This window comes from Homarus americanus, unplaced genomic scaffold, assembly GCF_018991925.1.
Source record: "Homarus americanus isolate GMGI-L3 unplaced genomic scaffold, GMGI_Hamer_2.0 scaffold38395, whole genome shotgun sequence".
Taxonomy (NCBI): Eukaryota; Metazoa; Arthropoda; class Malacostraca; order Decapoda; family Nephropidae; genus Homarus; species Homarus americanus.
In genome coordinates this window covers 93,374-107,972 of record NW_024731696.1, presented here as the reverse complement: position 1 = coordinate 107,972, position 14,599 = coordinate 93,374, and the positions used below count along the sequence as shown (strand labels likewise).

General features: G+C 35.3%; 1 protein-coding gene and 1 non-coding gene across 2 annotated transcripts; both read left to right on the top strand.

The window, feature by feature from the left end:
* The first annotated feature begins 1,534 nt into the window (after positions 1-1,534).
* Trnak-cuu lies at positions 1,535-1,607 on the top strand. The gene has a single exon. It is a non-coding gene; the product is annotated as a tRNA-Lys (tRNA).
* A 3,639-nt stretch (positions 1,608-5,246) lies between these two features.
* LOC121867815 (uncharacterized protein KIAA1143 homolog) lies at positions 5,247-11,167 on the top strand. Its single transcript, XM_042367936.1, has 4 exons — positions 5,247-5,477; positions 6,928-6,990; positions 7,859-7,985; positions 10,924-11,167. Exons 1-4 carry the CDS (start codon positions 5,358-5,360, stop codon positions 11,115-11,117), a joined length of 504 nt encoding a protein of 167 aa, XP_042223870.1. The 5' UTR covers positions 5,247-5,357; the 3' UTR covers positions 11,118-11,167.
* The last annotated feature ends 3,432 nt before the right edge of the window (positions 11,168-14,599 follow it).

Sequence of the window (14,599 nt, the reverse complement as noted above, 5' to 3'; positions counted from 1 at the left end):
AGAGGGGAGACAAGTTGGGGAGTCTTACAGGTTCGCGGGAGGCATAGGAGTAAGAGAAGGACAGAAGTGAGTAAAAGAAGGAGAGATAAAGGGAAGAGAATGTAGGGGAGAGAGGAAGGGGTGAAAGGCAAGAGCAGGGGAGAGAATGAATGAGGGGAGGAAGGGACATTGGTGGGGGGAGGGGAGGAAGGAGGGAGGGGATGAAGGGAAAAGTGGAGGGGAGGGAGGGGAGGTACTTGAAGGAGACTATGAAGGGAACCACAGATGGAAGGAGGGGGAAGCGAGGAGGGGGAGGGGAGGGAACAGCTTGATGTAGCCAAAGTAGAGATGTTTTGGCAGGTGGGTGTGGCTTTGGGGGGGGGGCTGGATAGGGAGGGGGGTAGATATTACGAAAGGGGAGAGGGGGGGGGGTAGGTGGGTGAGGCAATGGGAGGAGCAGGGGGGCAGGTAGAACAGGGGAGAGGGGAAGGTGTAGGAACAAGGAGAGGGGGGAAGGTGTAGGGAACAAGGGAGAGGGGCAGGTGTAGGAACAAGGGAGAGGGGGAAGGTGTAGGAACAAGGGAAAGGGGGAAAGGGGGAAAGGGAGGAGGTAGGGGCAAGTGGAAGGGGTAGCAGGGGTATAGTTGGCATTAAATCACATTGTCAACATCATATACATAATTACTTACACCAATTCTCTTTTATTTACAGTTTTGTATCTAATTACTCATACTTATCACCATTACTAAGTTCTGTATTTATTGAGTATTTTGTCTTATTCTTATTAAAATTATTTCTTTATTCATTTATTAGTTTTCGTCTCATTTACTTACCATTTTGTGTCCCTTTTTTATTAACATTTATCATTTTCTTTATTACTGACTAATTGTTTTTCGTCCTGTTATTATTATTATTATTATTATTATTATTATTATTATTATTATTATTATTATTATTATTATTATTATTATTATTATTACATTAACAGGACCACAGACCTTTTACCCACGCTGGCCAAAGATAGATAGATAGATAGACAGATAGATAGACAGATAGATAGATAGATAGTGCAGCCAGGTATACAAACAAAGGTACTACACAGGAAGCCGCTCCAAACAAGGACTGCCACAAGACAGCCGTTAAACGCAATAGAGATTCTGTACGGTGTTCGAGCCACTTCCGCCGCCGTGTGTCGCTGCTCACAGGTAATTCTCATGTCTTCTTGCGTCTCCAGGAATGGGGAAAAGTACCTGACTCAGTAACGGCCTTAAGATAGATTGATTGATATTTCTTTAGTGAAGCTGTTATGTAGTATTGTCTTTGTATATTGTTTGTAAATATGTAATTTCTAATTTATAAGTAGTACATCTATCTATCTATCTATCTATCAACAAGTACACAGGCAGTGCAGGTAAACAAATAATTGTAAACATGATGTCGATTGAACCAAAGATAAAAAAAATGTTGTTTAAAACATGACAAAACTAAAATTATAAGCAAACCCAAACCTCACGATGAAATTGGGGAAAATTTAACCTAATAACCCAATTCAACAGCCCGGCTAGCTCAGTCGGTAGAGCACGAGACTCTTAATCTCGGGGTCGTGGGTTCGAGCCCCACGTTGGGCGAGACGTTTTTATTTCACTATTTCTTGTATCTAGTTGTCTACCAGGATGCTTATGATAAATTAAAGTTAATTTTACATGTGTTATCTTAGATCTGAGGACTCGACGGAATGCAAAGCTTTGGAAGGGTAGGTCAGGTCAGGTTAGGTTAGGTTAGGTTAGGTTAGGTCAGGAAAGGTGTGGGAGTTGATAGTGTACCGTAAAAGTAAGTGAAGATACAATATACGAGATGTTACATTACATTACAACTATACTATCCAGCGAATACCTTAATCAATAAAGTGTCTGAAGAATGAAAATCACCATAGGTCACCCTGATCACCAAGAGTGCACCAGATGGGTAGTAAGTGAGCACTTCTTTGGCAGCAGTGAGCAACGAATAAAATAACGGAGATAAGTCAACCAACCAAACTCACTCCTCCTATCAGACAACACCGGGGAGAGAATATCTAACCGTATCAAGGAGCCGATCAGTGGCGGAGAGGATGAAATAAAAGTAAGGCTCAAGAACGTTGAAGTTATTATGTGATTACTGGACTTCAACAACTAAAGTATTTAAGCGCGTAACAAAATTATTAATTACAATGAAAAAATATATGAGAAACAGAACTCACCATAGACTCGCGTAATATGAGACATAGAGCAGACACAAACTATTAATAAACACACCCTACTACTGCTGTCTACCGTTTCTCAATTCTCAATGTATTGTAACTAGATTTCACAGTTTCTTTACGTATATATTTTCAAATATATAATGATTGTTGTATAATTCTTTATCCTTACCAAGAATTATATGAATTTTAGGCAAGGATTCAGGTTACTTCTATTATCTGAAAGTATTGAGTTACCCACAATCATGCTTTATAACAACACCGTAAAAGAAAACGGTCTATGATAAACTAGCTCACTCTATTTACTTTCCTACACGTAATACTTAACTCTTTATTTATATATCATTTCACCTCTTATCAGCTTACTTTCATAACAATAGACGCTATCATATTGGATTTCCTAACCAACAAATGTGCCTTGAATTTTGAACACTCCAAAAAATATTGTAACATATCTGAGATTATCACTTGAAATACTTGCTAATTTTTTCATATTTTGCAACAGTGTTTAAGTGTAAATTTCACTGTCTAAATTCAATTGAAACCCTCACCATAATAAAACAATATTATAAGTCAAATAAAAAATTAACACAAACGCAGCTAAACCTCATTCAACAATAAGCAAAATTTCGATCAATAAATAACACCTATTATAATATTTTGTCTAGATTGATTGATTGAGAATTCATATAAAACAAACAACACATAACGTAATCAACATCATAAAGTCAACAAGATACAATGTAAATAACATATAAAGTAAACAATATATAAAGTAAATATCATAAAGTAAACAATATTTAAATTAACAGCATATCATAAAGTAAACAACATATCTAGTAAGAACACACTTTAATGCGGTCTTAATCCCACTCATTTGATAGCCTACAGTACCACGTAATTTAGGATGAAGGAAGGACACTCATAAAGATTATTTTTTTAAAAGTTGGTCTTGTATACAATTGGTCGTATTGTGGTTTAAAAAAAAAACATTCAGTTTACGTCTCTGAAATAAATAACTCAGTTTTATCACGATGTTACTACTTACTGAAATATTTCACAAACAAGCGGTGATACTGAATGTTTCAACAGGTGCATAAATCATAAATTTAGGGTAATTGCAGTGTCCTAAGTCAACTTTAACAACAGCCTTTAAGCGCATAGTTTAGGTTAGAAAATACCCATAGCCTATTCAAGAAAGATTTAAATAACAAAAGAAACATATCTCTGTTCTCCAATTGTACATCATCAAAATTTATGTCAATTGAATTATAAAGACTCCGGAGAGTTTTAAAATACTTACAGAGATTTAACTTTTACTTCTTATCCCATACATTGAGATATTCAAAGTGCTCACAGCAGTCACTTCCGTTCTTTAACATTGGTGAAGTAGCCTCGTACTTAATAATCACGGAGCTAAGAATATCTATGAAACACTGTGCTATTTGCTCTAACTTGTCTAAATATTTCCGTTTGTATTTTATTTCATGCTGATAATAGCTGTCGGCACTCTATCTTCTTTACATTAATTCCAGGACGTAAATAATACCCATTAAGTCAACGCTTAAAACTCATCCTATTTCAGTGGAACTAAAGATTTGGAACAGTGTAAAGTATTAGCAAACCTAAATGGCTTATGGGGCAATGTGTCAGTGACTTTTAGGTCATAAACATGATTTAAAACCCTATTCAGATTGATTAAGAACATTGTATGTCATTATAGTCATGTTAGGTTTATTATTCTACAAATGAAATAAATTGTATCTCTATTATTACTAATAATAGAGATACAATTTTCACTAACCATTCTAGAGGAAAGTCCATTAAAGTGTCATGGCCGGAGATTATATAATGGTTTCACCGATTTTCCTTCCAGTAATTAATTTCCAATATTTTCCACGTCACACTAACACCTTTTTCATCATTTTCTTGCATAAAATTTCTAAAGATTGTCAATTTTCTGAGCACGTCAGTCTTTCCACGTCCGTCAATTGTTAACAACCAAATCAGATGTATTTAAGAATATCAACATCAATAATAAATACACTTAAGTAATTTATTAAAAATGTGATACTGAATACTTTTAAAATGAAATGGTCAAGGAAAAACGACACTGACTAACTGAATGAAGCGTCAGTAACTTTAATAACTACTAGGCCTGTAGTTTAAAGAGACAAATAAATCAACTTTAACTGATTTTATTACCTATAGGCCTATGTAATTTATTCATTACGTATTTTTACTTTCTCGTTATAAATTCAAAATGAGAACAGTTTTATGTTAAATAATTCGCAGTTCGTGAATATATAGGTTTAATTGTGAATTTATTTATAATTTTTAGTTTAAATAGAATAACTTACCTTTGTAGTTGCGGAGTTAAATGGCTGCCGACGTATATTCAGTTTTTATAAGAAATCATTGTATATTCGACGACCACCACCATAAACCTCTTCAAATCCGATACTTGGGTTGTTGTAATATCTTAGAGTGTATAATTCAAGAATAATGGATTCACTTTCCCAACAGATCAATTATAAGTTAATAATTGTCTGGCGTCACTACTTAACTTTCCCGCTCCTCACTGCGCATGCGTAGAAGATGACGTCAGTGTTTTTAGAGAGGAGTAACACGTGTTCTTTTAAAGGCTAATATTTACATAAACAATAGCATTTAAAGGGTTAAACTAAAATGATAAACTAAAATATTACAAGCTTTATTGATTCATATTTTAAATATTTCACTACAGTAACTTACGAGTTATATAATCTACGATAAATACAAGATATATTTATATAAAAGAAGAAACCTTGCATCACTCAGCAATACATCTAATTAATGCTAGTAAATAACCACGAACTACCTCTAAGGTTCTTTTTTCTTGTATTTCTAATATAAATCCCTAAAAAAATATCTAAAATAACAATATTATAATATTATATATCACGTTAGGTTTCTTTGGTTAATATTATAAGAAACATAAACGTAGGGAGGGGGGGGGGTTCTGTCCGTGGTAAGTGTACAACATTAATCTCATCGTTCAACCCAAAACATTCTAATCTGTCAACAACTTGTGAATGTTGTGAGTAAGACGAGTTATCCTGTACCGAACCTTCTCCTTCTCATAAGAAGGACAAGAGGCATGGCGGGGTGGACGGGTAAACGTGTTAATGTGTCGTACTCTAGGCCAGAGGAGCCAGCCTTCCTCAAGAGGTTCAAGGAGCAGGTCGGCTACAAGGAGGACAATGGCTTACAGGAAAAGGTTATATACTCTAGATCTATAATTACCATATGATTATTTCCTTAAGGGTGCTTTAAGTAATAGTGGAGTAGATGGTTAAAACCTGAAAGTGTTTATATAGTTTGTTTATAGGTGAAATTAACTTTTTAGTCGATCCATGATTTTGGCAAGAATTAATATTATTTTATACTTAAATTTGGTGATTTTAAGGTTTTTAATACATGCAATAGAAATATCTCATCATTTTGAGTAACTTTTATTCAATACATTTCTGTCGCAAATGAATAATAATGAATCGAAAAGAACCTAACCTAACCTAACCTAACCTAACCTAACCTAACCTTACCTAATGTGGACGAACTAAAGAGTAATATTAATCCATTTATATTTTATACAGATGTTGTTTGGTTGATAATACTGTACAGTATAACTAATAAAAATGACACTACAACTTTTTACGGTAATGTCTAAAAACAGCTCTACCACCAGAAAGAGTTGTCTGATTTTGTTAATTGTTTTCCATAGATGTTTTTAAAAGAGGCGACATTAACTAGAACCTAATTGAACCTGACCTAACCAACCAAAGAAACCTACCTAACCGTACCTAACTTCCTGAAACCCCAGGCTCCCGTGTTATATTAAGCCGAAAGTACTTATTTTGATATCTCGTACCAATGAAAGCAACTTTGTTGGAGCATCATTGTGTAATATTACGTTTTTGGTGGACATGAGAGTACACTCGGACTGAGCGGGTCGGTTGTAAACAACCTGAGCAGTGTTAAAATAAGAACTGTTGGTACAGTATGTAATTTAATACTCTATGAGGATGCTCCAGGTTAATGAGCTTCCTAATGAAAATTCTCTATTTAAAATAAACTATTTCTTACCTTAAGAATAACCCAATTCAGGTGGAGGAAGAGCTCCGTTATTTTTTTCTTTGTCCCTTTTTTATTTCCGTAATTTTCTCGGAAATTTTCAGAATTACGCATTACAGTATTTTATCCCCGAAATTTGCTCCCAGATCCAGAAAAAAAAATTGAAGAGAGTTTCTGGAAGTTTTCTCAGAATTTTTCAGAAAATACAACCTGATTTAAACATTGGAATATACTCGTAGACAATGAAAAAAGAAAAAGTGATTTTCTGGAATTTTTTCGGAAAATTCTCCTGAATTTCTAACTCGGAAACTCGTCCACAAGCCCGTAATTGATAGAATTTTTCTGGAAAAGTATGCTGCTGCTTCTGCCTCCCTATGGCTCTGGCAAATGAGAACTATCACTAACTATGATTAATTTTAACAGAAAGGAACCACTGAGCATTGTTGAAAAATAAATTATTATGGTAAATACTAATGCTTAGGGGTTCTTGTGCGATGACATTAGGAGAAATTTAGATAACAATAGACCGTGTACAGTATATTTATTTCAATAACCATATGTACTGTATGTAGTAAAGTATGTATATATCTTTTCAGTTTGCGGTGATGCCAGCAGCCACAGATGAAGACCTCGAAGACCAAGATGATGATATGCCACAGGTATGCTAGTCAACAACCACAGCATCTTTTGTTGAATTTAATTGCAGGAAGAGGAGGGATATCAGGCCATTACTACTAACTGCTTCACTTGCTATGTTGCAGAGTGGTCAGAGCCAAGAGCAAGTACTGTACACATTTTCTCATTTATTTACAGTTGTCTATTCATTCATACTGATGTAAAGTTCCCAAACGTCATCACTCTATGCTTGGCTCTTCCATCATTCATTTACTCTTCTTCTTGATGTTCAACCTCAATCATTTCTAGTGCATTTATCTTCTTATCCTTCCTTCTTGGTGTTTCCATCTTCCTACCATTATTCACTTTTTTTACCAATCTTTCACTTTCTGTTTTCTTAGTACAGTTTGTCCATACCACCTTAGAAGACTCCAGTTAGCTTCTTTTTTTTTCAACATGTTTCACTTCAACTGGAATCAGGCCTTCCCCTCTCCCCCAGCACACACACATACAACAGAAAGAATTTATTATTGAAGAATTGCTTGTAAATTCTATGTTTTCCAAACAAATTATCTCTGTCTTATCAATATGTTTTCTCATTAATTATGATTTTACACAAATTGGTGAAACTCTCAACACTTTTGTGAGAGCAGGGTGTTAAATTTGGTAGATTTTTCATAATTAACTTTAGAGTGTTTTTTGCAGTCTAAATTTATTGTGTTAAGAAAATAATGCATATTGTTTAGCTACAAACAATAGTGCCCTAAATTTTCAGATACAATACAGTACTGTATTGTAATTAAAACTGGTAACTGTCTTTTCTTGCATATTTTCTGTAAAATGAAAATTGCTTGATGGACACACAATTTAGGTATGTTTGGCTTATATCTTATAAGTGTCATGTTTGATCAGGTAGTGAGTTTACGTTCAAATGACTTGACGCAAGAGGAGTGTGACAAGTTGCGAGCGGAAGGGAAGCTGGACGATCTCTTACGAGGGAACTGCGAGAAGGTCAACGTTTCCAAAGAGGAAGATGAAGGTTAGTTTATCAGTTATTAACTGGATAATAGTCAATATTTCCTGTGTTTTTTGTGGAGAAAGTTTTTAATTACATATACATATTATGGTCACAGGCCATTGGTGAGTGAGCCACTGTTCATTTAGGTTTATCTGGAGCTTAATGAGATATCTATTCATGTTATGGCTGCCTCTAATGGCTGATGAGTCACTGGAGTGTGTTGAAACATAAATGGATCTCAACACCTTTATGGAAGCTCACCATTATTATGTGGTTGGCAACACGTGTCAGCCGAGACTTACTCCTTTTAGTCTCGAATGTACTTTCACTAAGAGTTTTTTTACTGGTCATTCTTCAGTTTGTCTTTTGTTTATTTCTGTTGTGTATTTAATATTTCCTCTGATAATATATTGTAGTATTATGTATCAGTATACTGTACTGTACTATAATACCCTGTAAACTACAGTACATGTCAAGTTTAGTTTTAAGGATGTTAGTGCCCATGACTTTATGTTGATGCTTATGGTTTAGCCTGAAATTATTGAAAGTTATGAATCTTAATCTTTGTGGGTTAGTATTTAAAACCTAATGCTTGGCTTCTGTGTGTTAATTACTATCTGGCATAGTTTACATTCATCAGAAGATGCAAATGAATGAACTATGTAATTCCCTCAAGGAAGGTCATATTGCAAGTGAAAACATACGACAAAATTTTTGTCAATGAAAACTATTGAAAAAAATGAGGAGTGTGCCCTTAGTGACCTCCTTCAAGATAGATTACCTGGGAAAATCAGTCAACCCAGTTGGTGTCACTGAATGACCCAATGCAGTATAGGCCAGCCGTCAGACTCCAAGATAGTTCCTCCTATGTCCTCATACAGAACACAGAAGACATACAGTATTACATGTAGACTCAACTACCTCTATGGAGGGACATGGAGCATATCCTCATCTAACTTCTGAAATGAAACTTTTATGAAATTCCACATCAGACTGCACCAGCTTCCTCTTATGATCCTTAGACCAGCTACCTACATCTGGAATAGGAAGTGCTAATATGTGATTGGTTGAATTATATAAAGTGAGGTCGAGGATTCCCCTTGATGTTGTTCGGTCTGGTATACCAACATGCTGGCTAACCTCAAACTTGGTCATTAGACATTTGTAAACATTCTTACAAGTTCATAAAGAATTATCGATATTATAACTAATACTGTGGCTCAGGAATGCAGTTAGATCAAATCCTGTACTAAGTGTTTTAATGGATGAGGTATTATATTTAACTCCCAACAAGAACTGGAGTTGATCTGAGAGGTAACTGTTCAGGCTGTATTGGAGGCGTGAGCTAAGGGTGACAATAACTGGTAAAAAAAGTAGGCAGGGTAATGACTCGGGTAATCCTCTTTTATATACTGTACTGTATCTCTCTCCAATAAACCATTACACTACTGATCATGCTATAAAAAGTTTGAAATTCTTGCAATATTTTGTCTAGACAATTAGGTGACACTTGTTTTTATAAATGTGTTGTGTCATCTTTTACAATTGCCTTTTATTTTTATCATGCTATCCCTTATTTCCCACCTTTAAGATTTGTCTACCTCATGATTTATTCCTTCTATACGTGGAAAAAAAATAGAGTTAATACTGTAGATTGATATAGTTTATTAGGGCCTCATACTGTAGATGCAGGAACCATATACTGTACTGTAGCAATCACCATGTCCCCTCGTCTGTCAACCAACAGTTCATTGTCTGCTTTGTATTTTTGAAAGCAGTTATGGTATTGCACAGAAACTTGCTATGCTTATATAACTCCTTCCGTAGATATGTTATGTACATTACAGAATTCATGGCCAGGTTCTTAATGGTAGAGTTAGGTTAAAGGAAATTTTTCTGTATTTAGCTACGCCTCGTATGGGAATTTTTGTGATGTGTCATGTCTAGTTTTCTTATGTAAATACTTCACAGAAAAGAAATTAGGTAATTATAATGTGATTAGGAAAGAAATTAGAGATTAAATTAGAAGAAAACTGTGGGTGTTCTTTAGCAGTATTAATGACAGAAGCAGCAAGTCTAATGGAATAAAATTAGTCCATTAGAGAAGAAATGAACTTTGAAATTGTAGAGAAGTTAGATAACAGTGTGGTTCTACCTTAACCACTGTTTGGAGATGCAGATACAGTATAGGCATAAAACCTTTGTCCAGTACCTACCTAAGTAAGTAAATTCTATACTTTTTATATAAGTTGAAGATTTATGGAAATGTGTATGTTTGTGTATGTGGTATATTGTATGTGTTTCTGCATGATGTTTTAGCCTTTTTTTGTCTCTTTGTATGTTAGTTGAGGATATATGGAAGTATGAATGTGTGCTTGTGTACAATGTGTGTGTCCACTTGATATTTCACCCTTTTCCTGTTCTTTTGCCTCTCCACTACTGTTTCTGCCCCTGTTTCTTAATTTCTTAATCCACCTTACACAAAATTGGGAGAGAATTAAAGATAAAAGAGAGATAGAATTTGTATTTGACCGATGACTTAACAGCTACAGAGTGATGTTGGTAAAAGGAAACGAATAATTTTTGGGTCAACAGTACTTATTTGAGAACTTCTTAATAGTTAACATTAATAGGTATTTATATGAGTACAAGAGTGTCCATGTATGCTTCTCTGCTAGTTTGTATAAAAAAATATATTCGCAAATGGTATCGCAAAGTGCAAGGTTGGAATGTCTTGCCCGTGCAAGTTCAAGATACGAAAAAGAATGTGTGGATATTTTTGCTTGTTGTCTTATCACTTTCTTGTTACTGTATTTTCTACACCTGTTTTATATTCTTCCCTTTATTATTTTCTCTTTTATTTGACATTTGTGTGTGTCTTGATCTAGAAATACGTAGGATCTATTATTATTTATATAGTGGTTATACTACTTAATTTATACAAGCTTGTTCATTGCAGAGCCGCCTCCTGATGGCAGAATCTTGTTCCGTAAGCCAACAAAACGTAGCGGAGAAGACAAAGATGGAAAAACAGACCCCAAGAAGTTGAAAGGAGATGAAAAAGAAAAGAAATCTAAAAAGGACAAGAAGAAAGATTTACAGAAAAAGAAACTTTTATCATTTAATGAAGATGAGGAAGAGGAGGAGAATTGATTGTATATTTGTTTGATTTTCTGTTTTATAATAAAATTATCTTATTTGTATTTGTTTTTGTTATCACAGCTGGTATATAATCCTTGTACTGTCAGTGGCCTAGTACTCTTTTATTTTATCTTGTACGGGTGTATATTATTTCTTTCTTTTCCCAAATGTAAGTCTTGTGCCTCTATGATACCTGTCCAGGGGAGCAGGCATCAGGAACACAGTACTGTATATATAATTACTACATTTGTTATTTTCAACATTCAGAATGGGATGATATGTGGAACAGTTATCCTTAATGTTCCAGAAGCTTCCAACCTCCAGTGTTAATAAAGACTCGGAGATTATGTTTGTAAGAGAACTGTGCCTCTTTTGGTCATTAAGTAAACAAATTGCTTTACTTGTGTGATTTTGTTTCGTCAGGGAAATGGATACTTCATTACAGTGTTTTTTTCTGCCTGAAAGGAGTGGTACGTTAGCATTACGATTTTTACACAAACCTAATGTACTAGGTACTATGCTGAACTACAAAGAGCCTTTGGTTGAAAAATTCAGATAATTTTCTAGTTTGACATGAATTAATTATCAAGACAGGCTAAAACTGAGAAGCAAAAAGAGTTGGAGATCTTAGACTTCAATGAACCAAGAAAGAAACATAGATTATTAAACTCTGAGGGTTACCATACCTTAACAGATCCTCATGCTTGCCTTTTGACCACAGTCTTCACCTTGTTAGGGCTTCAAGGACAGACACAAAGGAGAGAAGGAAGGGGATTAGGGGTCATGACATATCCCTGCCTTTACAGACTCAAGTCTTCAATTGTGGCCATACAGGATTGCAGGTCATGACCGTGTAGCTCCAGCTAGAAGAAATTACTGTAGGAGGAAGGCAAGTCTGATTGATGCTCACAGATGTAAGGTGATGGAAGCTGAGTTGAAGATGTCTTTATGATGGTTCTTCCCTAAAAGTACCCCTGATGGCCTTCAAACTCCAAACTTAGAACTATTTTGGATTCTAGCTTCTTGCCAGTGAAGCTGTTGTTCATGATGTCATGAGCTCTTGGGTCAGATGGCTTTGTTTTATTTTAATTTTAGATAAATATTCTGTAAGAAACTACCCTCAGACCAAGGACAATTGAACAGTGGATTTAATATAAAGGCTTTTGATTTGGTGTTCTTCTTAAGCTTCAGGTAAGCTTTGATATTATAGAGAGAAGCTTGTGATGTCCTTTATTTAGTGACAATAATAATGTTTTGGGAAAAAGAGAATTGCCAGTAACTCTTTAAGGTCTATGTGTGATCTCTGAAGGGGGGCTCTCCTCTAAATCGAAAATATGAAGACGAGCCCAGTTTTAAGTAATGTCCAGACAACTAATTTGGGAGAGGGAGGTATCTACAAGTCACCAGAGTGATGTACTGGAAGAATCTTCCAGTTTGGAGCCAGAAGGTGCTAAGGTGTTAGAGGAAGCCTTACTTTGTGGGTCTTTACACAAACACACAATTACTGTACACACAAAAGAGGCACCATGGAAAAAGTCGCAAAAGTTGGATCACTCTATGTAGGTCTCTCAGTCTCGTTGGAAATCCTTTAATTCCCAGGAGGTTGGATGTTAAAGCTGCATATGATCCGACTCCTGACAGGGAAACACCCAGCCTCTGGTATCTGTGTCAAGGCTTGATTATGGATTTTGGGTAAACTATTATAACCCAAGAGAGGTTAAAACTTTTAGAATTTTGGAAGTTCATAAAGTGACTTCCTCTTCACCAAGGCCCAAAGGTCAGCCAATCGTCCACATATAAAGGAAGATAAACCATGATTTCTCTTAAGATTTCATGGCAACAGATATCCTCTTTCGGAAGACCCTTCAAAATAAATTAAAACAAATGAAGGAGTGAAGATTGATTTGAGAGGTCGAAAATATTCTGAATCATCTTATGTTTGGGATGTGTCAACGTTGAGACACACTGTTCTCCATATACCATGAAGATAATACCAGAACACAGCCAGGGGAAATGTTATTCGAAATTATTAAAATGTAATAACTTGATTTAGCCATTTTATGTGCAAAATTACTCCAATTATTATTATTTTTTTCATGCTAAAGCGGTGAAAAGTGATATTTTTTTTAAAGTTATGTGACTCTTTTTTTGTTTATCATTTTCAGAAAGAGTTGTTCTATGAAATGAAACCAAGAGTGATCCTTGAGCTGTCATCTGTAAGAGAGTTATATCCAATGTCAGTATTGAACCTTTTTGAGGAAGTTGAGGCCATGGCCATCTGGATTATTTGTGGCAGGGGAGTTTTCAAGTGATGGCCAGTTTAACAGGTAACATTTAGTATACAGTAAATGTAGTTTTGTTTTGTTTGTGTCTCTAGAATTGATCGATAGTTGAAATATTTAGGTAAAGTTCATCTGTCTCTCCAGCTTCAGGTAGGAACATGTATACGGGATGATGATGATGATGATGACGATGGTGGTGATGATAGTAATGGTTACAATGAAGATGATGATAATAATGATGATGATGATGATGACAATGGTGGTGATGATAGTAATGGTTACAATGAAGATGATGATAATAATGATGATGATGATGATGACAATGGTGGTAATGATAGTAATGATGACACTGAAGATGATAATGAAGATAATGATACTAATGATGACGATGAAGATTATAATGATGATAATGATGATGGCGACGACGTGTAATTAAAAAAAAAATGAAATACTAATGTACTCTCCAGATCTTGCTCTCTGAGAATACACTACCCCCTCACACCATCTAACACCCTCACGTTATACAAAAAGGACTTGGAATCCATCAGAATCCATCAAAACTATCCATTATATACAGGTGGCTATGTTACCTCACACTGACTGTCTGCCTCCGTTCACTATCGATTACAACACACGAATTTTTTACTTCTTTTAAAACTAGTTAGATTTTTTGGTCATTGGAGGAATCGGTCGTGGATATCGGGAGTTTTGATTGTGTTTTAATTAGTGTTGTCGTAATGGAAAAACCTGCATGACGTCATTCGTAAACAGTGAGTTTTTTTTTTTAATAGTTACGGTGGAAAATGCTCTCTCTCTCTCTCTCTCTCTCTCTCTCTCTTCTAGTGGACGTATAACAGCAGAGAGAGAGAGAGAGAGAGAGAGAGAGAGGGGACGAGTTCTAGGTGGTAGATAACCGAGTCTTTTTTATATTTTTTTATTCCTAGGACAAAGAACGATGGAAAACACGGAGGGGGAAAAACAAAACAACGACCTTTTAGATGAACAGGTGAACACAATCATCCCACGTGAAAAATTATGGCCATTTCTCATATTTTTTTTCTCTTTAAAGGGGATATGAGCCCTAACACTCACTAGACCTAAAAAAAAAAGATGAAATGAACGAACTAAAAGAACTGTATGACGTCTAGAGAGAGTGAGTGAACGTACGTACAGTCACCGAACACTCCACCATCCTCCACCTGGTAACAGAAC